Genomic DNA, 26,719 nt, shown 5'->3' with positions numbered 1-26,719 from the left:
TGATCTTGAGGCCTATGAGCTTGCTTCCTTAATTGCATCAATGAATTCTTTGTCATTTTGCAAGAGTCCAAGGGCAAGGCATGCATCTCTATACGTAGCATAAATTGTTTCTCCTACTGTTCTTATTTCGCGAAAATTCATACATCCTCTTTGAGTATTCAAGAGAAGTCGTTGGTAATATTCTTCGGTATTTGCTGCAAAAAACTTGGTTAAAATCTCACTTTTAAGTTGTTAAATAGATTAAGCTACACTATTTTAATTATTATAGCTACACATCCGCATAAGAATAATTTTCTTAAAAAATATAGAAAAATAAAAAATTGTATAATCTACAGATTATAACTGTTGAAAGTTATTTGAACATTTATTTTCTAGTGTAGATAAATCGAATAAAATGGACGTGTAGAACAGGCTGTTAAGATTTTAAATTTAAATCATTAAAGATCAAAATTGAATATAAACTCGTCATTACCTACAGGTACATGAGTCAACATTCCAATTGCGAAGCCTTTCTTTCAAGAAAACCACTTTGAAGAATCGTCCTTCCAAACAAACTTGGTTGGAAACTTAGCATAAGTCAGACTTCGAGCATAGAGATATGACATGTTCACTGCCATCCATCCCAAAAATATGGACTTATGAGATATTGCTCTTTCAACGATATCATTCACATTAAAAGTTTCACCATAAACCACAAGTTGATCATCCTCCAAATGGAATGGAAGTCTAATCACAAATGGTTATTTCTTTTGGATTTGTATCCAAATAGATGCCAGACTGCCTCACATGCCGAAATGTACCTACAATCGTAGTAATTCCTAATTTCGTCAACAACTTGTGTGGCTTCTGACGGATCACCAGCATTGTATAGAGTAGCTGTTACGCGGTCATTACCCTTGTGTACATACTTAAACAGATACTTAATAGAACTCGTTTGGCATGTGTATTCCATATTTATGTGGCACCCGAACTTGAGCAACAATTCTGGATTATACGAAACAATGAACTTATTGTCTAGTACACATTCCCTTTTCTTCACTATTTGACCATTATCAGTACGTCTATATTTGGGAAATCCGGCCTCATCAATGAGTGTTTGCTGTCTAAACTCTTTAGGATAGAACTTTAAACAGGATCCATTCTTCATGCAAGGTGAATTCTTGTTGTACGGACCACATGGACCATGTACCATGTAATTTTGAAAAGCTCCATGTAGATTTGGCCTTTCATTTTCATCAGAAATCTCAGCTGTTATATGTTTGTCTATGTCATCTGGTGTTTGTGGCTTGACTCGTTACTCATGAATAAAAGGATATGTGCATGCGGAAGCCATTTCTTTTGAAACTCTACAATGCAAACTAAAAATTGAAAAAGACAAATGAGTAAAGAATTACAACATAAGATTTTAATAAAGTGTTGCATAAACACAGACTTACATCCTAAAATTTTGTCAAAGATTTTTCTCTCTTTTAGGTTATCAATCAAACCATCAAACTTGATCTGGAAAACTCGACATAATATATCAGGACGGTCTTCTGCCTTCAATCCAATGGGAGACACTTCTCTTTTTATCTCATCCCATTCAGGATTACAGGTCATGGTGATAAAATAGCTAGGATATCCTGCATATCTGCAAATTGCAAATGCATTTTTACAATTATTTATCATATACCTAGGTCCACCGGTAAAAGTACTGGAAAGAATGATTCTTTTGCCAAGCCTTACATCATCTACATCCCCGTTTATAAGATTTTCATCCAGACATTTGTATTTATCAACCCTCAACTGTGGTTGTTTACACCTAAAGAATTTTAACCTCTCTGATTCCACCATTGTGTAGGCATCTACCAGAAACTGTTGGAATAATCTCTTTGATCTCAGAATTAGCGGAGATTCACCTGTCCTTTTCTATAGTCGAAAAGCAAAGAATTGTTGCAAAGTGATTGTTTTGTTTTTCTTTGTAGGCCTAGCAGAGATATAATCTGATATTGCAATACCCAAATGAAATCCATCCTCCCCATACGGAAACAACAATGGATATTGCAAGGTTAAATAAGATGGATGAAAAATATCAATCCGCTGGAGCTTTCTAGATTGACTCTCTATAAAAATATCTCTATCTTTACTAAGTTGTTCGACATCACCAACAATCAACGCAGCCATTTCAGATGTAGATGGCAAGTTGTATGTCCTGACATCTGTAGTCCTTTTACTAATCAACTTAAACTTTATGTTTCTGCAATTTTTCTGTTGGTACCTATCTCTTGCATAGGGAAAACTCTTTTCCAAACTATTATATTTGTCTAGTATGTTTCTTAATATTGCCACAATTTTCCTATCCCGCTCATTTATAGCTTCATTGGAACTACGAAAAAAAATTATGTTATTTTCTCTCACAGATAAGAAATAACTAAAAAGTTTGACTGGTTGCATAAAAATTACCGAAGTGTGCTTATTCAATTATCAATATCATTTTCTGTTTCATAGATATATAGTTGGGCAAATGTTGGTCGCAAACTATCAGGAGGAAGTAAGCTACCAATGCTATGGTAGTTTTGACCCCCAAACTTAAAAATTGGAGGAGCAGTCCCATTGTTCACCCCACGGTCAATTTTTTCGGCCATTGATATAAAACAAAATATTGAATTAAATGTCCTTATATTTTTTAGAAAATGAATACTTCTTTGATCTCCTCCAGTATAAAGCTGAATGAGCTCATCAGGAGGCACAGAAAGTAGAGGAAGCTCGATCTTTCCTTCCATATAACATAATAAAAATTTTGGTTAGGGCGACTGTTTGGATTTAGCAAGCCTTTAATTTCTCCATACCACATCCATGCTTTACAGTGTTGACATTGATAAATAGGATTTCCTATATCCCAGACATCTGCCGATTGAACTCTCTTTAGATACTCAGTTGTCATACCGATGTAATTTAGTCTATGATGTACACAAAGATGCAAATAAACATACAGATAAAATTTTTACATATCGTCTAAAGTTTCTGAGGATGGTATAAAATTATCTTCCATATTCCATCCAACATTGAATCATCATAACCATTTAAAACTATAATAAATAAAAATTATAAAAAATACAAATATATATGTTGATGTATTACTAATAATTCATATCTCTTGCAAACTACAAACCTAAATTCTTGATATAATGAGAAATTACCTTCATCATCAACAAAAAGATCAACATTTTGACCACTTTGTGTGTCACCGCTTGGTGGGTGAGTCTTAACTGTCAATAAATTTACATCTTTATAAAGTTGTTAATAGCCACCGAAGCAATAACAGAGGAAGATTGTCTTTTTTGCACCCCAATTATAGTAGAACTTCTTTACAAAATGTTCAATTTTATTCAATTAAACGTTAGACACTATAAGAAAGAAAAGAATATAATAATGATGATCATCTTTTCTAAATTACCTTTCTTTTAGGCACGATCTTGGAAACCGTAGTGTGATGGAAGCTGATTTTGCGGAACGACTTCCGTTAGATTATTGGCGGGTCCTTGTACACTGGAGTATACTATAATCGTAATAAATCTATGTTATATAAATGATTTCCGATGAAGTATACTTTTTGTTAAATATTAGTGTACGAATCATTTGGCAATCATTAATTATACATAATATTTGTTAATACGGACAGTGAAGTTCTTGTCAATGAGGGATCCGACCATAGAGTTAAAGATTTAGATCTTATCTCTGATGTAGAAGGTCTTACATAATTAGGAGGAGTATTTTTCTGTCTAATTTCATGCGAGGCACAGTGTACACCATACATAGATAGTTGCTTCACTATGAATGAGTAATGAGAAATATATAGAAAATTTTCGTCATTAAACTGATATAAATTAAATTTAGATAAATATGAGTCGATTACAATGAGAAAAATGTCACCTTTATCTTCACTGGATTGTAAACTGAGAATATTAGATTAGGTACCAGTTTCTCGACACATTGTTCTTTGACGTGTAGTAATATGATGCACATTTTTATGTACGTCAAAATTTGTATTATTGTTGTTCTTTGACACTGTTAAGTCAAGAAAAATAAATGAAACACAAATAATAATTATTCAATTAACTAATCTTATATTTGATTTTATACAATTTTAGTAGTATACTTTCGTAGTTAAAATTATTTTTGTATTGATTTAGTTTTATTGAATTATTTTTTAAATTATTAAACTAAATCAATGAGTATTTATATCATATTATTTAAAATATACCCAGTCATTACTTAAAAATAAATACAATTCAATTTAAATAATAAATAAAAGTCTAAATTTAAATATAATTTTAAAATTTTAATTTATTTAAATCGAGTGAAATAGATCTACACAAAAGCATCAAATTTTATATTTTTCCAATTAGTATAGAGTTTTATGTATTAATTTAGATTAAATAGTATATTATTTTAAATTATGACAAAATATATCTTAAATAATATTAAATAATTAATTAACCTAAATAGTACATGAAGATTTAAAGATTGCACAGTTTTTATGTAATTTATAGCTTATTAAATATGAATTTAAAAAAATATAAAGATAAATAGTTATTTACAATTTTTCAATCACTAAATTAAAATATTTAAAAAATTATGTATAGTACAAACTATTTCGCTAATATTCTCAACAATGATGATAGTTTAAACTGTATTTCTTATAAAAAAAATTAAAAAAGTTTCACAAGAACACTTATCAGAAGCACAAAAAAAATCATACTCATTATCATTAAGTTTTTTTCGTTTTTTTGCCAAAATTATCCTTCGTCTTAACCTTGCAACCTTGGATTGTGTGACTAAAGTGGGATACATTATTGTTGTTAAGTCACTTATCTACAATGTACTTCTCCCGCAACAATAAGTTACGAATAAAAATTTTTAAATTTTAATACTTATTTAGAAGTTAAATTTTAAATATCCATTAACTTACAATACTGATTATTTATTGATTAATTTATAAGGTATTATTTTTTACTTAAAAAATAAAAAAATTTAATTTTTAAATATGTAAAAATATATTAATAGTGATTTTTAATTCATAAATTAATAATCTAATTAAAAAAATATATATATATATATATATATATATATATATATATATATATATATATATATATATATATAAAAGCCAAACCAATTTAAATATAGCTCTCTTAAGCAAACTAATTTTTATATTATATATTATTAAATAATTAATTAAAAATACACACTCATGCACAATAATTTTTAAATTTTAATTTAGAAGTGATTAATAAATCACATTTTTTAAATCAATGTATAACATAAAAAATTAGTTAAGGACAAAATATTCAACATATAATAATTTTAGTCATTTAAAATTTAAATATTAAAAATTGCATTACGTATTAAAAATTAAATACAACTTTGTGGTATGTTTCAATAATAATAATAATAATAATAATAATAATTTTTTATAAGGTAGTACTGCATATTTTTCGTGACATGTAATTTTTAAATTTATTTTATAAATAATAAAATAATTTTTTGGATAATTAGATTAAGTGAATAATAAAAATTAGTATCCAAATTAATAAACTTTAATTTATCTGATAAAAGAAAATAAAACTTACATAAAAAAATTGTTGGGGATTTAGTTTTTTTTAAAGTCAAAACGTTATCATTTGGAGGAAACTGAAAATCCTTTAAAAAAACGGACCAATTTTAACGGTTCATCGATTAATCACATATTTGACCGGTTTTATAATCAAATTTTTTGTCAGACGGTTTATTCATAACATCTTTTAAGTCATTTTTAAATTTTATAAAATTACTTATAATAATTACAAAATGTGCTCATAATAAAAAAATTTAAAATTTTATAAAAATATTTTATTTAAAATGGTTAGTAAAATCTTAGTTATACTCAGTTTCAAAATAAATGATTATAATGATATTAATATTTTATATAATAGCCCATACAAAAAAAATCAAATTTCATACAATTATTTTTCGTTTATTTTTAATAGCTCATAAATACAAAAGAATATTATACGAAATTTAAATTATTTTTGTATTAATTTTTATATAAAATACCCATATTGTTATAATTATTTAAAAGTTGCATATAATTTGAACCTTATGAATTTAATTTACTATGTATTTACCTAAATCGAATTTATTCAATTCAATTTATATCGAAATGCAAATTCGATTTATTTAATTTAATTTATTTTTGTATACGATATGATTTGATTGAAAGAGCAACAATTTATACTGCTTCATAGATTCTTCTATAATTTTATCTAGCATCAATAAAATTTCACTATCACTAATTTTAAAAAAAATTAAAATCCAAAACGATGGTTAAAAATAAATAAAGAGTATAGATTTAATTTTTCTATAATTGTATGCTTTTTTTTCTATTTGCGTTTTTATCACAGTCCACAAATTCTATGTTTTATAAATTAACGTTAATTCATATATAATATATAAATAAATTTAATTAGAATAAATAACAATTTATTTATTTTATTTTAGATTTTATAAATAAAAAAAACTAATTCACTAATATAATCAATTATAATTAATGTAGTATAATTAATTAAGTAATATAAATTATAATAAATTATATTAATTATATTAAAATTTAAATATCTAATCAAATCAATTAGTTGATACAATTAAGTTAGTGCAATAAAATGTATTGAATGAGTTAAAACAATTAAATTAAAAAACACTTTTCGAAGCATGCCACGTCAGTTTCATCATTAAGTGTAGACATCCGATTTTTATATAATAGAATAGATAGATAAATAACTGATTCCTCATCTTTGCTATATATATATATATATATATATATATATATATATATATATATATATCATGATAACTGTACGGGCACATATAAAAAAATTAACAACCATACATAATATATTTTATTAACTAACCACATTGTTCCTATATATATATATATATATATATATATATATATATATATATATATATATATATATATCATGATCACTGTACGGGCACATATAAAAAAATTAACAACCATACATAATATATTTTATTAACTAACCACATTGTTCCTAACGTAATTAACTACCTAAACTAGGTTAAATTAGTAACCTAAACCTAAATTAACGGCCACCGAAAAAAAAAATAATAATAACAATATATCTCAGAAAAAAATAATCTATATTACTTACTTCACTAATTATACTTATACAACTATAACACTTGAACTAACTAACAGTATACACTAACTAAATATTCGAATAAAATATTTAACTTAACCTAATTATTACTATTTAAATTAAAAAATTAATTTAGTAAAACAAACTTACATAATTAGGATGATCAAGATAATTAACGATGTATAATTCTGAACGATTAATATCTTTTGTTCTTCGTCTTCTTGACATTATTTATTTCGGTCTTTTCTTCTTGGATTTTTTGGCTTCTGCCGGAGCTTCAATGGAAGAAAGAGAATAGGGTTTAAAAGAGATAGAAAGGTAGAGAGTGAGTGTTGAACGAAGTGGGGCACTTGGATGAATGGCTGGGTATTACTCGAATGTCATGAGGGGTCTACTGATGGGTTGGTGCATGCGTGACGCGTGACGCGTGGCTGTAGTACGCAAATCGGACGTCCGATTTGTTTACCCTCCACGCCAGTAATTGGACAATCCGATTACATGCCTCCTAAATCGGACCATCCGATTTCGCCTACGCAGCTCCCACACCCATGTAATGCACGCCAGACCTCAATAACCATAGAATACACCAAACCTAGCCTCATATTAAAATTAAAAAAAAATGTAAGAGTGACACCTATTTTTTGTTATTATTCATTTGTTCAGATTTGATAGACAAATGCATAAAAATTTATATTTTGTCTTTTTTAATTAAATACATTAATTCTAATGAAACATTAATTATAAACATATTTTTGTTGTATTGGGCCAAGGAAAAATAATAATTTTTTGGCTATAATGAATTGTTATTAAAGGAACATATTTTATTGTGATTACTTTCTCAATAAAATTAATTAATTTTTATTAAATATTCTAAGTATGCGATAAATAATGTTAAATACTATACAATAAATATTTAAAAAATAAACATTTAAATTCAAAGTTTAGTCTCTAAATTATTATGTATAACACTGAATTTTTTTATATTTTGTATAAAAAAATAATAGGTGTTATTTTTATTTTGTGAGAGTAATTTTAAAAAATTTTGTCATTTGATTTATGAATGACTGATTTATGTATATAAAATTATTGTTGTATTACTCTCGGTTATGTAAAAGTAGTCTGTCTTAATTTAGTATAGATGTAATCACAAATTAGAGAATTTTATTTGTATTTTAAAAATAAAAAAATTAAAGTTCATCAATTGGAGAATCATATTTGTGTAAGTTCATAAATTAGAAAATCGATTTTGTGCAAGTAGTTCATAAATTAGAGGGTCGGTTTTGTATTATAAAAATTCTTAAAAATTAAAATTCACAAATTGAAAGATCAAATTTGTGTAAGTTCATGAATTATTTATTTTTTAAAATTAATTTATAATATTTTGATTTATAATATGAATGATAATTTATTTAAAATTATAAATATAACAACAAAATTAAATTTAAAAAGATGAGAAAAAAACTTAAAGAAATAAATTGAAATCTGAAACATAACAAATTATTTAGTACCTATGAATATTTTTTAAAATGTTCAATATTTAAAATTATTTGATATGTATGAATATTTACTTATATTCCAGTTTTGCATATGAATATTTTTTTCATCTTTTTAAATTTAACTTTATTGTTATATTTACAATTCTAAATAAATTATTATTCTTACTATAAATCAAAATATTATAAATTAATTTTAAAAAATAAATATTTCATGGACTAAAGAATTTTTTTAATTAATTCATAAATTCAATGACAAATTTTTTTAAAGGTACTCTCACAAAATAAAAATAACAATTGTTAACTTTTTATACAAAATGTAAGAAAAATTTAGTATTATTGACAAAATTTTTTTAAAAATACTCTCACAAAATAAAAATAACACTTGTTAATTTTTTATACAAAACGTAAGAAAAATTTAGTATTATACACAATAATTTAAAAACTAAATTTTGAATTTGAATCTTTATTTTTTTAATATTTATTGGTTGTAGCATTTAATATTATTTATGCATACTTAAATATTTAATAAAAATTATTAATTTTATTGATAAAGTAAACACAATAAAATATATTTTTTAATAGTAATCTATTATAGTCTAAAAATTATTGTTTATTTTTTGCCTAAATTTTTTAGTCCAATATAGCAAAAATATATTTGTAATTAAAGTTTCATTAGTAATAATATTTAATTAAAAAAAATAAAATCTAAATTTTTATGTATTTGTCTTATCACATCTGAATAAAGTAATAATGACAAGAAATAAGTGTCACTGCTAAATTTGTCACGTTAGTTTCTTTATGTATAGAAAAAAATTTTTCTATACCATAGAATTCACTATATTTTGAATGAGAATGAAAAAGATCAAATATCTTCTTACAAAAGTGTGAGAAAAAATATATAAATTACTAGTTGTGTTTAAGTGGAGCTTTTAATTTGAATGGTCATTTCGCAATTTTTTGCTTTGAATTTAGAAATACTTATTAGAAGCAAACAAAATTGCATGTAATTTAGTTAGATTTAGAGTTTGTTTAGAAAAGAACATAAGCTACTTTACTTGACTTTTGAATCGTAAAAAGTCACGATATGTGTGTTTGACATTATTTTTAAAAAAATTCTTGACTTTTTCAAAAGTTAATTCACAACTTTTTAAAGAAGTAAAAATATATGACTTCTTTTTTTTGATAAGTTATTTTACTACTCTCGTAAAAAATTGACTTTAAAAAAAAATACTTTCATTCTTGCTCTATTAAAAAATGTTTCTTATTTCTGGTGAAAAGCTGACCCTCTACCACCATTTTCTCGCAAGGTTTCATCTGCTAGAAATTCACACAAGTTTCATCTGCTAGTAACACTGGCCTTTCACCATTATTTTTACGCAATATTGTATCTGTCTGGACGTATTGACCCTCCATCACCATTTTAAAACAATGTTCTATCTAAATCACCTATTACATGTATTTCTTCTAGTTTTTTTTAATAATTTTATCATTATATTTTTATTATTAAATTTGTATTTAACATTGTGTGTAGTACGAAATTTTAGTTCTAATTTTATTTTTTTCACGTGTGATTTCATTTTTATATAGCTTGCTATTATTTTTATAGTTAGTTATAGCAAGTTCTTGACCCAGTAAAAGAAGAGGGAATTCTAATAGGATTAAAAAAAATATCAATAAAATATACATTGACATACATTTTACATTTATTTTTTATTTTTACCTACCTTATCATACACAATAAAATAACGAACACTAACTACACAATAATTTCTTTGGCATTTTCATCAAGGTTATTGTGAATTAAAATTTTATTACTCTTCACCACATACAAGAATACCGTTATGAGTGAAGGTGAAGTAGAAGAACTAATTTTTAATGATATTACATAGGAAGAATCAATTGTCTACAAAATGGAACTAATAAAAAAGTAAATAAAAAATCAGTTATTGTAATTTTAGTGATTAGGTTATGTAAAATCAAACTTCAATACTGAAAAGTATTTGTTATTATCATCGTTTTAATATCCATTCTTTGTGTAAAAAAATTTGTATTTTTTGAGTTATTTATCCAAACGCTACAACTTTAAAATAAGTACTTCAATAACTAAAAATTCAAACACAAAATAACTTATTTATAAGCTGTTTTTACTAAGAATCCTTATCCTTTAAGCTCTTTAAAAGTAGTTTTCTTGAGCTTTTGACTTATGAAAGTAGTAATATTAATATTTGGTGCAATTTTCAAAATCAAATTGTATTTTTCTAAAAAGTTATTTAGGAGCTTATAGAGAAATTTAAAAAATGATTTCTCTCATAATACTACTACTTTTTATTACATTTCTATAAAATAAGTATTTTTAGAATTAAAAATCTAAATACAAAATAACTTATTTATAAGCTATTTTTAATATAGTAATTTATTATCTAAATTATTTTTTAAAAAGGAGCATAATCAAGTTATTTATCTAAATTGGGCCTTAAAACAATTTTGGCCAAGTTAAATTGAATATTTATAATTTGAGATATTCACGAAATATTAATCGTATCAAGTAATTGATTACCGTGATTTTCTATTATAAACATGCAAAAAAAAAAGAGTGAATTTCTAACCTGATTCTTGACAATTATCTCGAAAGGACTACGAGGTCCTGAACAAAAAAAAATACCCAACTCGACCCTTGAATTTTATTTTTATGGGACTGATTAGTCCCTATGTAAAAAAAAAATACTAACACAAAGACTAATCAGTCCCATAAAAATAAAACTCAGGAATCAGATTGGATTTTTTTAAGGATCTCGTTGTCTTTTGAGATAATTGTCAGGGTCGTTTAGGGTTTTTCTTAAAAAATAATTTTGATTTCGTTAATGGGATTTAAATTTGATCTCATGGTTAATTGAAATAGAATAAAGCTTTATATCCAAATAAAATACTTAACTAAACCTAACCAAATTGTTATAACAATTTTTCAAATTACACGCCTCCATCTCTTTTTCTTTCTTTCTTTCTTTCTTTCTTTCTTTCTTTCTTTCTTCTTCTTCTTTAACATTTTGCTAATATCTTTATTAGTTATGATTTTTTCTGATGCCATCATTAAATAATTTTGGTTCATTTCTTAGTTTATTTCGATTCATTTGTGTGTTAATTGAGATTCACTTGATGCTGCTGATAAGTATTGACCAAATTTTTTATTTTTTAAGTAATTTTTTAACTGTTTGTTCAAATCTGAATCGAATTCGGTTCATTTGTGAATTGAATTAGGTTCACTTGATACTACTTTTAAGTATTTACTAAATCTGTTATTCCTTAAAAAATTCGGTTCATCTCTTAGTTTAATTGAGTTTATTTGCATGTAGAAATGAATTGAAATGTATTTTTCTTGCTGATTAAATATTTATCACTTTTTGTTCAAATCTGAACCAAATTCGGTTCATTTGTAAATTGAGTTAGGTTCACTTGATATTACTGTTAAGTATTCACCAAAATCAGAACCAAATTCGATTCATTTCTGGATCTAAATAAACCTCAACTAAAAGAAGGAAAAAAAGTGCAACAACAACAGCAACAATAAAAGAATGACGATTGAGAGAAAACACGCGAAGAAGAAGAAGAAACACAAAAATGAAGAAGGAGAAAGGAGAAGAAGAAGAAGAAGAAGAAATGCGAAGATAAAAAAAACAAGAAAGTGGAGAAAAAGAAAAAAGAATGCGAAGACAAAGACGAAGAAGCGTTATTGAAACGTGCATGAGTATACACATGTGTAATGAAAGTGATTTTTGTTGAGTTTGAGCTTGCTTGATTGGATTTGAATACAAAAATATTTGGATGTGTAGTTGGGCTGATTGAAATAATGAATTTATTTTCATAGATTAAAAGATCATTCAAATTCAATAGGTGATATATTTTGTAGAATTCTTTATTGTGGAAGTAAAAATTTATTTAAACTTGTGTTGTTAAATTTTTAATTTTAAATTATATATATTAATGTCTTTTTAATATGTTATCTTTAAATTTTTGTCTACATGGATTTAAATTTAAAATTATTATAATTTTAATTGATTAATTATTATTTAATTTTTACACCATCTTTGTAGTAATTAAGAATGTCAATATTAAATAAAAAAAATAAAATCAACTAACAAATAATACGTAGGTAATAAATTAAAAAAGCACTATACTTTCGTCTGTTAATTATTATTTATTATAATATTTGTGTTTAAGGAAAATAATTATTGTATTTGTATATAGTAACAATAAAAAGGAAAAAAATATTATACTTTTAGAAATACATTAAAAACAGGATTTGCCCATGAAAGTTTAGCTTTTTCCGTTGAACAACTATAATTACTTAAAATTAATGAGTTTGTTGTCATTAAATTATTGTTAAAATATTTTATTCACATATAAATACTTTTTATATAGACTTTTATAGATGAATTGTAATAATTGTGATTTATGAGTTGTAAATAGGCTGGCTATATATCTTTCTTTTCTGTTTTTTTTGGCATTTAAATAAAAGAAAATGAAAATTTTCACTCATTTTTTAATCATTTTTCTTTCCTCTATTTTTTTTTTAAACCAAATATAATGTTAAGAAAATATTTGTTTTGAGTTATTTTTTAAAAGATTTTATAGAAAAATAAAAGTAATTTTATATTTGGGTATCTCATGCAAAAAGATATTTTTATTTATCAATTATGTTTGGGTATAACAATATAAAATACTTTTTATTTATTTATTACATGAAAAAAATCTTTTTTTAAGAAAAAAAATCTTTTAAAAAAAGATGTAAATTAAACTTCTAAAAAAAGATGTTTTTCTGATTTTTCTAGTACTTTTATTTTTACTATTAGAAATTTGCCAAACACACTAAAAAAAGGATATTTTCATTAAAAAATATCATTTTTTATCAAAATAATGGCACCCAAACAAGCACTTAGATAAACCAAATGACAATGAGATTTAAGGTAGCGTTTGGTAGAGAGACAGAGACGGAAAAACTGAGACTGAGAGACAGAGACTAGGAGACAGAGATTGAAATAAATCTCAGTATTCTGTTTGGTGCAAAATGGAAGAGAGAAATTGAAACAAGAATAAAATTCTAATTTAGTTTGTACAAAGGGTAAAATTGGAATTAATTAATTAAAATGAAAGTATTTTAGATATAAAATGTTATTAAAGTTTCAGTCTCCATCTCTAAAATTTTTAGTCCCCTGTGTCCCTACTTTTTGGAGGTACTAAAATATTGAAATTTTAGAGACAGAAACAGAAATTTTAGTACCAGTCTCTAAATCAACAAACATGATATTGAGTTTTAGTCTCCGAGTCTCTGTCTTAATACCTCAAAACAATCGTTACCTAAGTGAATCACTCGAAATAAATAATGGTACGTGAAGTTTTCAAAGCATGTAATAATATAAATCGAATTAGTGTAATTCGAATTATAAGTTATAGTAGTAAATCGTATTAGCTTGTATCGATTTAATAAGAAACCTTGTACTACGCATAAATCGAATTGATCCATGTCGATTTAGCCATGCTCCCACTAAATCGAATTAGGACCCATAGATTTACTAAACAATGCATAGGGTTTCATGTCACCCATAGTAAATCAAATTAGGGTAATTTGATTTAGTCCAAGGTTTGTGCCCATAGTAATTCAAATTGGCTGAATTTGAATTACACATAGTAAATTGAAAAGCCTTTATTCGATTTATATAGGTTAGTTGTTCAATGTAAAATCGAAATAGCCTCAGTCGATTTACATGCACAACCACTATAAATAATTTGAATTCACTTCATTCAAATTACATTTTACCAAATCATACCCCACAAAATCCAGATAAAGCAACACAGCCTATCGAAATGGAAGACGACCCAAATCAAATCTACCGGTTGGATGGAGTCGCACATTTCACTGGTAGCGTGCATGAAGAGGTTAGAAAATAAAATTTTAATTTTTATATTTTCTGTAAAAAAATAAATAAATAATTGCAAGTGATATTAAATCACTTAAAACTTGATTATTAAAATGATTAGAATGTCTTAACTTCAAGTAGTAGTTAGGGTTTTGATTTAGAGATAGTAGTGTGTTAGAAGTTGATTAGTGTTTATATTAAACTGTTTAGAACTTGAATATTATAATTGTTAAAATCTTTAAATCTCGAATAGTGGTTAGAATGTTGATATAAGGACAGTAGTGTGTTAGAGTATTCAAATCACAAATGCATGTTGGATAAGGAATTTTGAGAGTTTCATAGAATTCTGGTTAAAGTATTTTTTTATTAAAATTATCCATTTTAGGTGATCGTTGTTTTGTAAAGTATGATTATTCTAAGAGAATTTGTTCAATGTCATGCAGCCCCACCGCTGTATCATGAGCATGAAGAGGCAGCATGGTATACCGTTAGTCCTCCTGTATCCTATGTGTCTCTGACCCCAAATCTGACAGGCACGACAGGTACCTCCTGTTGTCTCATGACATCCAAGTCCAAAGTTGAAAAGTACGGGAGATATTGCAGAGTTTCTGAACTAGCCGCTCCACCACCCCTAACTGGAGTACTCCTCGCTAGCTCATCATCGCTATCTCTACAATCGTGGCAGGCTCCACATCATCATCATCCTCATCCTGAAATGCATCTTCCACACCATCCGGTGTTCTATCCTGTCGGGATTTCGATACTACATCAGGAATGCCGGCCATCGCAATCGCAATCGCAACATCACTGAAGGATCCAGTGTCACCCACTTCTTTGTCACGAGTGCAGTTTAGATCAACAGCGAATGATGGGGATGCAACCAAAGCTGCCTCAGGCTCAATCATGGTAGAGATGAAGAGGCACCAATGGGCCTCGGACTAGAGCAGGCTACCGTGGCTGAAGGCTGAGGATTCCGACTAAAACCTCATGAACTAGAGAATACATCCACAAACTCGGCTAACAGCTTAGGGGTTCTCACCTCCGGGAATTGCCGGCGACAATGAAGCAAAACTTGCAAATCTTCGTAGCTGCCTATGACGAACGAATCATACTTCACATCATCCTGCAAAACGGAAATTGAAATTCGGTAGACTCATTTCACGCCTTGCAGCCCCAGTTTTCGGATTATAGTATTCTAAAACTCGGTAAACTCATTGAAAGTTTGAAGAAAACACTAAGCGGTTCCTTATTAGTAAACTTAATTCCGGAACGCGTTTTTTCCTTAATCGATCCTCTATAACGCACCAAAACTAAAAAACTCTCATCATATGCCATTGCAAATTACAATGACGAAAAAATTCACATTCAATAGCTATTTATATACATTTGTGGCCTAGTAATCGAATTAAGTTACATCCATTTATATATCTTGCTGAATACATACTAAATCGACTTGCCTCTATATCGATTTATTCATAGACATTACGAGCATGATAAATCGAATTGGGCTCGTTTGATTTACTAGAAATCTTCACCATGCATACATAAATCGAATAAATGTAATTCGATTTGCGTAAAATACTACTAAATCGAATATAACTGTTTTGATTTAATACCAACAATGCTAAATCAAGTACGCCTTTAGGGACATGTACGTAATAATTTTTTTATTTGGGTAATTTACGTAATTTGAATTATTATTGGTTTATTTAGATTTTTTATCCTACGTAAAATCAAAGCTTTATAGAATATTAAAAAAAAAACACTCATATTGTCAAAATGCTTCATAATAATATATATTATTTTGTCATTCTATGATATAATTAGTAATATATATATATATATATATATATATATATTGTGTAATATAAATATAATTATTTCATCTAGATACACAAAAGTATTCGGAATTAATTGTAAAAAACTGTTGAACTAAGATATTTAAAAGATAAAACTATATGTTTAAGTAAAAAATTCAAATTTAAAAGAGAAATGTTGTAACAGAAAAAAATATAGTTTTAGTATATAACAAGTGTAATTATCCGTACTATGCACGTGATAAGATCGAAATTATAATTTTAAATTATATTTTAAAATTAATTTAAATTATAATAATTTGATTAATAAAAAAGTAATATGTTATGCATTGTTTGTTTTTTCTTTAATTTAGTATTAATTGGATTAACTCTAAAATAATTATTAATCGGTTTTAATAATCTACTTTCTTCAATAAATCAGACATATATACCGAATGTGACCATAAATAATATAATAATAGTTAAATCTACCAACAAACATATTGGCTATTATCACACTCTAAAACAAATTAAAGCTTACTTTGGTAAAGTTTTTACTTTTCAAAAGTAGCTTATAAAAATTAACTTTTAAAAGATAGCTTTTTAAAAGTTGTAGCATTTATGTTTGGTAAATCAAATTAAAAATAGCTTTTAATAAACATAAGCAACATCAATTGTGTTTGGTAAAATAGCTTTTAAAATTTAAAAATACTATAATAGACATAAATGCAAGCATTAAATTTGAAAATTAGTTAACATATGAGATTATATTAGACTTTTAAATTTTGAAAAGCACAAGCCAACTTTGAAAAGCTCTATCATATGTGCTTTCAAAAATACCCCGATCTTTTAAAAGCTGCAAGCACAAGCACATGATCTTTTTGATTTACCAAACACAAAATGAGGAGTTTGAGCTTTTAAAAAGTACAAGCACCTCTTCAAAAAGCTTTACCAAACCAAGCCTAAATATAAAGACTATTAGCACGCACTATAAATCTATAAAATCGCACTGTTTTTGATTCGTGCAAGGGTTTACTTATCAAATAAACTTAAAATATAAACAAAAAATATTTATAAAATAAACCTAGCATTACTTAAAAGAATCATAAAAAATAATTAACTTACTTTATCATTCATAACAACTATTTTTAACTTTTATATCTATTTAATACATAATATATAAATAATTTATTGACTTTTCATTTTTAATGTACTCGTATATTCTAAATATTACTATATCTTATGAATTATAAGTGGAAACAATTTTATTATAAATATTAATAATTTAATCATTATTAAGATTATACATGTTTTCGTAAGAAAGTACCATAATTGGAGTACTATATGCTTGGAGAGCAAGAATCTCAGTGTCATTTGTTGTAAATAACAACAACGGAATCCGTTATTGCGAGCAGACCAACCGTTAGTTTGGCTGGTCAGCATTGGCGGCGCAAAAAGCTGCTTGGCAAATGTTACAATCATCACTTACGCTCTCTACACGCGCGTGTTATACACTTCTAGAGTAGTAACCGTTAGATCTTCAAAACCAAATCACATCCGCATATAACAGTGACAAGTGAATACTGTATAAAAACATTGGATTCCCAAGTTGTCTCAGAGACATCAGTGTATATGATATGCATCGACGATGATCATGCATCATGTATGTGTCATGTAACACTGCCACATGCCAGCTCACATCTAAGAGTAGTAACAAAAATAAAAAAAAAAAGAAAATGAAAGTTTCCATAATTAATATTATATGTTTTACCTACTCAATACTTTAAATGCGGATTTTTGACCGGTGATAAAAAAGGAGAATGGTTCAGGCCTGGGTAGAATAGAAAAGAGCGTTTTAGACAGAAGGGGCCACTAGTGAGAGAGAGAGAGTGAGATAGAAAGACGACAGAGGCAGAGACAGAGCAGCCTCCTGTGCACCGTGAAACAAACAAAGGTAAATTTCACTCTGAGGTCTGAATTTTCAACCATTTCATGTTTTCGAGACACACTGACACATTAAAATAATATTTTTTATTTTCAGTGGTCGTGCAATGGAGCTTTCATAATTTTTTAAAATTTAATTTCTCCAAAAAGAAAAATAATTTTCCGAGACTGGTGATGTTTGTATAGAGATTTGTGTCTGTTCCAATCTGCTTGTCTCCAACCAAGGTCGGCTAATTTTTTTTTTTACTTATATAATTGTTTTACCTCTGTTTTCATGTTCTGGTTTTCAGATCTGTAGAAAAACTCACAATAACTTTTTTTTTTCTTTTGTAAAAGAGAGATAAAATATTAGCCTTAGATTTGTGATAACTTTTGTTATCAGAGCCCATACCTATCTTTAGTTTTTTCTCTCTATATATTTGGTTTTTGTAACATTAGCTGAACCTTTCTCTCACTCTGTCTCTGTATTGTGTTTCTTTTGGCTTGTGAAGAGAGTGATAGAGAACAGCAAAGAAGGTCTGTTTATCCAACTTCTGGGATTCCTGCAGTGAGTTTTGCAGCGGGAAAGGGTTGAGAAGAAGGAAGGAGCAGCGAGATTTATGTCGTCTGGGTTTATTGAATCGGAAGTGGTTGTAGTTGGGGCTCTGTATCAGCAGCTCTGGATTTATTCTCTGTTATTGACTATCTCGTCGGTGTTCTCCGCCTGCTGTATGCTTCTCTGCCTCAGCGAGCAGAGGTTGACTCTCGTGAACCCAGCTGTTTCAATGCGTTTGAGGCCAAGAAGGTTCGTTCTTCACTCTCTTCACACTTTCTCTTCCCTTGAATACTTTGTTATTTTGTATCATCGTCCAGATTCTGGGTCTGACGAAGGTTTCTGGTTGTGTTTCTGCAGGACTTGTTCTGGAGTAGTGTGTTTCGGAGGCTTTCACATACAAAGATTTTCAACACTTTTTTTGTTCTTAAGAGGGGATCTCACCTGAGATTGCGGAATTTTGTTTCCTTTTTTCTTTTGTTTCCTTCTTTCTTTCTCTTCAATTGTTCAAATTTTTTTCTCCCTTCACTTCCGGGTATTTTGAGGGGTTTTTGGAGGGTTTTTCGTCTTCCCCCGAAACAAACAAATTTTGTTATTCTTGTTCTACCTCGCCTACCATGGCGGAGCCTCGGAAACAACCTAGAGCAAAGCAAAGAACTCACGAGTCCTCCAAGATGACCAGAAAACTCCGCATAATCTACGCGGATCCTGAATTAACCGATTCATCCGACGATGATTCAGAGATGAACCAAAAGAGAATCAAGAGGAGCATCCATGTGATCCCTCTCCCTCTTCCCTCCGGCCTCTCCACTCCCACCTCCTCCTCCGAAGTTGTTGCAAAACTCAAACAACCCATCTTCAAGAGGAGGGTTTCGCCGGCAACCGGTACCAAGAGGCAAACCTCCGGCAAGTACAGAGGAGTTAGGCAGAGGAAGTGGGGAAAATGGGCCGCTGAGATTCGCGACCCTTTCAAGAGCGCACGCATCTGGTTGGGTACTTACAACACTGCCGAGGAAGCTTCACAGGCCTACGAGGCTAAAAGGCTCGAGTTTGAAGCCATGGCGAGGTCCATGTCTCAGTCACAGTCTCAGAACTCTGATGACAAGAGCAACTGCTGCAACTCATCTCCTGCTCCCGCCGGAGTTTGTGTTTCCGACAACAAGTCCTCTACATCGGAGGGCTCCGATAGCGTTTTCTCTTGCACTTCTCCGTCCTCTGTTCTTGAGTTGGATTCTTCAGCTTCTCATTCCAACGACAGTGCTAATGTTAATGCCAATGCTAATGAAGCTGTTGAGACTAATGATTTGGAGACTGGTGATTTGGTGGCTGAATTGGCTGCCTTGGAGATACCGGATTTGAGCATGCTGAACCTCCCTCCTCCGTCACCACCACCACAACAGTCTTCTGTTTCTGTGTCTGCCGCCGCTGCTTCTGTGCCTGAGATCGGCCTTGGACTCGATTTTGACTGGATAAATTTTGATGATTATGGACATGGATTTGATGATCTTGGTGGGTTCGAGGATTTGCAAATCTGCGGCTTGGATGATAATGGGCCTAGCCAACTTCCCGATTTCGATTTTGATGATTTTGGTGCTGATGAGTTTGCTGGTTGGATTGAGGAACCCCTCAATATACCCTGCGCGTAACAAGTTTTGCAGCTACATAGGAGCAATAAGAAGCCTTAGATTACTATCTACTAATATATATATCTCTATATATATAAGTTTTGTTTAATGTTGAGTGTAGTTCTATAGTAAGTTTTGTGAGATTTCTGGAACTGCAAAACCAGTTCCTGAGCGAGTGGTTTATGAGTCTATATTAAATTTTGTTTGGTTGAGTCAAAGATGTTTAGATCAACTGAGGATACTCTGGGTTTTCTTGTGCTATTAGAGCCGTCCCAAGTGTTCTCAAGTGATATATTATTAATATTTATATTATCTATCTATCAAGTATGAAATTCCAGATACTGGTATTGGATTGTGTTTTCCATGTTTGCACGAAACCATCTATGTACCCTATGCTCATAGGGGCTTTTTATACATTCCAGTGGCTTTTCAACGGAATCTACATGGTTGAAAGACTGAACGAGATTCCGCATTTTGGGTTTGTGTTGCTTTTGGCAGGGAGATTGCAATGAATTTTTTGGGTAAATAAAAAGAACCAGGTAAGTAGGTCTAAATTCATGGCAAGAATAAAAATGTAAGTGATAATACTTAATAGTGAGGCCTTAAAATGTAGAAAGTGGGGCCAAAGTGGGTTTTCTTTTGCATATCGTGAAGCAGAGGGGCAGAAGGGTGGAGGGTCCATGGTATGGTACTTAGCTGTATCGCATTTCATTGTTTATTTATTTATTTTTGGATACTTCGCATTTTACCCGGTACACCGTAAAAATGCGAGAATATGCAGAAAAGACGGTAAAATAAATAATGAACTGTGTTTAGTGCGGCTCCAAATTTGGTTTCCAATTCAGTGTCACCATATGCTTATTGTTCCTCTTGAATGTGTGCGATAGACTGATGGGCATAAAAAGTAAATGAATAAATAAATATTAAAAAATTGCAAACATATTGCTCGATGCATCCAAAATGGAAGATTAGTAAGGATACTAAGGTCCGTATCATCTGATTTTATGATTAATATGTCATGAAAGATTCCAATCTTTCTGAATTTAGGAAAAATCCCCGTCCGTGTAAAATATAAAAATGTGCACAACGTGGATAAAAATGAACTACTTATTATTAAAAAATTTTCATAAACAAACTGTAAGTTGACATTTAAGTATATTGTATTTATTCAGAAAATTGATAGTTATTTTTATATTAATCATATGAATATATCAAAATTATTATTATTTAAAATAGGTCTGAATATTTTATTTTGGATTTTTACTCCTTTTGTATGAGATTTACAATTTAAATCTTACACTTTTATCATTAATTATTATAAATTTGTTATAGTAATAAATAAATAAATAATAATATCATTTCTATTTTTGATAATGTTACTCTTTACATAATTTTTTTTACATTATATTATTAATTTGTAAAAACAATGAGTGACATTATAAAAGAATATTAAAATTAATTAAACTATATATATTTATACAAAAATATTTGATAGCTAATTTTAGTTTACACATAATATTTTTAAAATACTTTTAAAGTAAAAATTTAGATCGTAACTTAAAATTTGAACTTTTTAATTTCTTTTAACAAGAAATAATAAAATTAATTTAAAAATAAGTATTATATATTGGCACGTAATTCTGCCTCATTGCTTCTAAGCCGTGAAGACTAATTTAATTTAATGGGAGTTACTCAAATAAAGATTTTGAAATTGTCTTTTTATAAAGATGTTTTTTAATAATTAAAATTTAACACATATAATCGATTAAATCGTATTATTTTTGTCAAAATTAGGTTAGACAAATTGATTTAATAAAAAAATAGTGAATTAAATCTTAAATTAGTTTAAATTAATATTATTTTTATAAAAAATTACTATAATATCCTATTATAGAAAATGACTAAAATACTTCTGTTATATATATTAATTTTGAGAATCTTAAATTTTAGTCGTTTATTTTTCTATCGTAGGGTTAGGATTTAGAATTTTTAAAAAATATATATATAATAAGAGTATTTTGATCATTCTCTATAATAAGAATATTGTAGTAAATTTTTATAAAAAAAATATTAATTTAGATCAATTCAAAATTTGATTCACTATTTTTTCGGTTGAATCAATTTGTCTAACTTAATTTTGACAAAAATAACATAAATAATATAATTTAATAGATTATATATGTTAAATTTTAATTACTAAAAAAATCTTAAAAAAAAAGACGTGTTAGGCGTCTTTATTTGAGTGGCTCCCTAATTTAATTACTCAAGGTTAGCGATATCAAAACATCTTTTGTGTTATAAGCCATCAAGACAAACACACTAAAACCTGATGTAGATTGAAGGAAATAATAATAATAATAATAATAATTTGTGCAAAGATTTAAAATTCTTTATCATGCTGCATGTTAAAGCACATGTATAGGTGGTTCATGGAGGCTATCCAGAAGAATCTGGGATTTGATTTTCATGCCCATGATTTTTCATTTAATTTGTCCTATATTCCAATAATTTTGAAATTCCAAGATATTTCAATTTTTTACATGTAGTTAGTTAAAAAATGGGGTTATGGAGACCCCAGAGAGTATTGGAACGATCGAGGTGGATTGGACGAGACACGTGTCATGCATCGGGCGGTGAAAGAGCAGGTATGCATGGCTGATGGGTGTGGCGAAAGGCGAATAAATCAAAGAGGAAGAACGATAACGATGTTGAAGTGGCAAGGGGCGAAGGATTTGGGGTGGAATGGGCCCCTTACACTTTGGAATATTAATCATATTCTCATCATAACTCGTAAGAGCGACAGAGGAAGAATCACATCATACGTATAAACATACACATACACATACACACTACTATTCCCTCTTCCACTTCTCCTCACATTATTGGTCATAGGAGCCTCCCAACTCAACCCGCATTTTCTCTTAAATTCAACTTTAGTACGTTTTCGGTCATCATATTATTATTATTCTATTAATTAGCTTAATTAAGATTTCTATTAGGGGGGCAATGTTGACTTTGTGGTTATTGGCTACAAATCTTTGTCAATTCTCTGTTCCCCACGCCAAAACAATATCAACGTCTAATATCCCCCACTTGTTATTAACGAAAGTGCATATGTGGTTATGTTGTGCTCTATGGTGTTAACTAAAAGCCAAAGCAGTATAACAATTTTGCTTTGCCATCACGTTATAGTAGTGGACTTCATACAATGCTTATCTTCATTGTTTTCCTTGCAATTTACGTCATAAACTTATGGCTGGTCGAATTCAATTTTTCTATTATAATAAAGCAATTATTATTAACACTATCAACTTTGTACTAGATACGAAGCCTACCCAGGTTCGTAACGGGCAGCGGTCAATGGTTATAAGTTTAATTAAGGATGATTTTGATTCTTAATTATTCTTATCATGAATTGTGTGTTTCTTGCTCCATTAATATTGGTTCCTCGTGACAAAACAAACTTGCATTGTTTCGGATCGGAGAATACGTACCTCTATTTAGTGGGTCCGTGGGGATTGAAAATATAGAACAAGTGTAATATGCTACTAGCTACTAGCTACTAGCTAGGTCCATTAGAAAATTTCCACTAAATAATTGAACACTTCAAACCCTTAAACAAAGCTTAAAACTAAAACCGGAGCACACTTATAGAGCCTTTCGCAAAGTAATTACATTAATAAAACCCTAAATAAGGTTGTCTACATTAAACTAATGCTAAAATCATGTTGTTCCGCAACTTACTCAATTGAAATTTTTATTCGGCCAATAGTTCCTAAGATTACCTTATAATAAGGTTCTTCTTTCTATTGGATTTTTTAAAGGTATTCCAACTTTTAAGTAAGAGGGAGAGATGAGTAAATTATATATTTAGAGTAAATAATATATTTTTTATTAGTTTTTTTTTTCTTTTATAAATTGTCATGCCGTAAAATGGTTACTTTGTTGATCTAATTTTTTGGCAATTATCTCGTAAACGTTATTAGAATAAGTTGGTTATAGCTAATAGCGTAACTAAACAAGCATATTTTATTTAATTTGTTCAAATTTTAATTTATAGGTATATTTGGGTCAGATTATAATTAACGGATAACTTCATACACATAATACCTGTAATTATATATTTATTATATTTAAAATTATATAATTATTCTAATAATAATTAATAAATATTAAATAAAATAATTTTAAACCTTTTTTATTGTTTTTCATTGTCTCCCAAATATTAGTAACAATATTATACTCTTTTTAATGATCCGAGCCAAAAAAAAAAAAACGAATATCAACCACACACACAAAATAAAAAAAGAACATAACCCCTCCAAAAGTACTTTATTAAATAATAGTTCATAGGCATATCATAAGAAAATTCATGAACGTGGAATGTTATCATTACATTAATTATATATATACATATATATATATATATATATTTTTTAAAAAATCTTATACATTAAATAAAATGGGATGATAAAGCATCAAATAGCTTTAAAATCGTACAAAGTTTTACACAATTTATGTAAATATGAAACTTTTAGTTTAATTGTTTAATTGATTAAATTTGATATGTTTATTTTGAAAGTGAATCCAGTTGTGTAACAAACTAACAATACCATTATTGTTACTCACGGTTAGTCTAAGGGGATCCTCGCCTTTTGGTACTAGAAATAAAGAAATACTTAGTGACTGATATTTTTTTTTGAGAAAATTCCACTCCCCTCTCCTGAGAGATGTTAAAATGATACTCCTCTCCCCTCCATTTTATAAATGTATATTTTCTTCCCTTCTAACTTTTAAAAAACTTCATTTTTAATCCATTTTAAACTTTTTGTGTTAACTAATGTTAACTTTATCCATTTTTTAAGAAAAAAATTATTTTTTAAAAAAATATTCATTAGAAAAAAATTTATTTTTTATTATTAAAATTTGCTTAATAAAATATTCTTTAATAAATTAATTTTTTATTGATTAAATTGTATTTTTAAAAAATTTAATAATTATGTTATTTTTTTAAATACCCTTTAATAATTTTTTAATTATTAAATTATAATTTTACCAAAATTTTTGTTAACAATTTGTTTATATTTTACTATTAATTTTTCGATATCTATATATTATTTTAACATTAAATAAAAAATTTTAGTAAGATTATTTTTCAATATCAATAAATATTAATTGTTATACATATTACCAGTGGTAAGATTTTTTTATTTAATATTAAAATAATATATATTAATATAAAAAAAATTAATAGTAAATATAAAAATAATTGTTAACAAAAATTTTAGTAAAATCACAATTTAATAATTAAAAAATTATTGAAAAATAGGTATCTTAGAAAAAAATAATTTAATTATTAATTTTTTTAAAATATTTCGTTAAAAATACAATTTAATTAATAAAAGAATAATTTATTAAAAGATATTTTGGTAAGCAAAATTTAATGATAAAAAATAAAATTTTTGTTAATGGATATTTTTTCAAAAAATAATTTATTTTTTTTTCATAAAAAATGGATAAAATTAACATTATTAACACAAAAAATTTAAAATGGATTAAAGAGGAGGTTTTTTAAAAGTTAGAAGGGAGAAAAATGTACATTTATAAAATAGAGGGGAGAGGAGAGGGGAGGAGAGTGACATTTTTTTTTTCTTGTTTTACTTTATATTCAAATTATCATTAGTCAATTTTTCATTCTTTTACGCTGAAAGTATTCTCGCATTCATTGGGTAATTATGTTATTGGTTGTATAATTAGAATAAATTACTTTCGTAATTGATGTAGACGGTTTCATACTTTCATCTAATATGAAGGTCATGGGCTCATGGCTAGGGTAGCACCCTTAATTAATACGAACTAGATATTTATATATGAGGCACAAATAATGTTCGATTATATAACCTGCGCTATGGATGATTATTGCAACCACATATTCATTATTTAATTTCTCTTTTCCGGTGGGAAAGAAAATCATTAAATCAGGATTGTCTAAGAAGGATTTGGATCCTCTAAAGTTTGAATTTTACTTTAGAGAGTAAAGTGTAATCTTCTGCCCTTGAATAGTTTCTCTTTCATATTTATTATTGGTCTCACCTATGAAATCAATGGTGAGAGATCACACTTTACTCTCTAAAGTAAAATTCAAACTTTATAGAATCCAAATTCGTCTAAGAATGATCAAGCTACATTTGCACTTATTTTAATCTCACTCTTTAATGTCAATATCTTTTGTT

General features: G+C 27.8%; 2 protein-coding genes and 1 non-coding gene across 3 annotated transcripts; 2 read left to right on the top strand and 1 right to left on the bottom strand.

Annotated features, from left to right (window-relative positions):
* Positions 1 to 730: 730 nt before the first annotated feature.
* On the bottom strand, positions 731 to 1,833 carry LOC140175235 (uncharacterized). Its single transcript, XM_072202191.1, has 3 exons — positions 1,673 to 1,833; positions 1,437 to 1,630; positions 731 to 1,272 (listed from the first exon to the last, which is right to left on the bottom strand). The coding sequence occupies exons 1-3, from the start codon at positions 1,831 to 1,833 to the stop codon at positions 731 to 733; spliced, it is 897 nt and encodes a 298-aa protein (XP_072058292.1).
* Positions 1,834 to 18,001: 16,168 nt separating this feature from the next.
* Positions 18,002 to 18,857, top strand: LOC112712096 (uncharacterized). Its single transcript, XR_011866213.1, has 3 exons — positions 18,002 to 18,339; positions 18,427 to 18,554; positions 18,821 to 18,857. It is a non-coding gene; the product is annotated as an uncharacterized protein (transcript).
* A 621-nt stretch (positions 18,858 to 19,478) lies between these two features.
* Positions 19,479 to 20,507, top strand: LOC140172846 (ethylene-responsive transcription factor ERF118-like). The gene has a single exon (XM_072202190.1). It carries the CDS (start codon positions 19,479 to 19,481, stop codon positions 20,505 to 20,507), a length of 1,029 nt encoding a protein of 342 aa, XP_072058291.1.
* Positions 20,508 to 26,719: the final 6,212 nt, after the last annotated feature.

This window comes from Arachis hypogaea, chromosome 9 (assembly GCF_003086295.3).
Source record: "Arachis hypogaea cultivar Tifrunner chromosome 9, arahy.Tifrunner.gnm2.J5K5, whole genome shotgun sequence".
In the NCBI taxonomy this organism is placed as follows: domain Eukaryota; kingdom Viridiplantae; phylum Streptophyta; class Magnoliopsida; order Fabales; family Fabaceae; genus Arachis; species Arachis hypogaea.
This window is presented reverse-complemented; position numbering and strand designations above follow the sequence as displayed.

What these genes read in the sequence shown, in the direction of transcription:
- LOC140175235 (XM_072202191.1), bottom strand. Translation starts at nt 1,833, where the DNA reads ATGGTGGAATCAGAGAGGTTAAAATTCTTTAGGTGTAAACAACCACAG. An exon ending in ACTTTTACCGGTGGACCTAG is followed by an intron (nt 1,631 to 1,672) that starts GTATATGATAAA and finishes TGCAATTTGCAG; the next exon opens with ATATGCAGGATATCCTAGCT. An exon ending in CTTTGACAAAATTTTAGGAT is followed by an intron (nt 1,273 to 1,436) that starts GTAAGTCTGTGT and finishes CACAAACACCAG; the next exon opens with ATGACATAGACAAACATATA.
- LOC140172846 (XM_072202190.1), top strand. Translation starts at nt 19,479, where the DNA reads ATGGCGGAGCCTCGGAAACAACCTAGAGCAAAGCAAAGAACTCACGAG.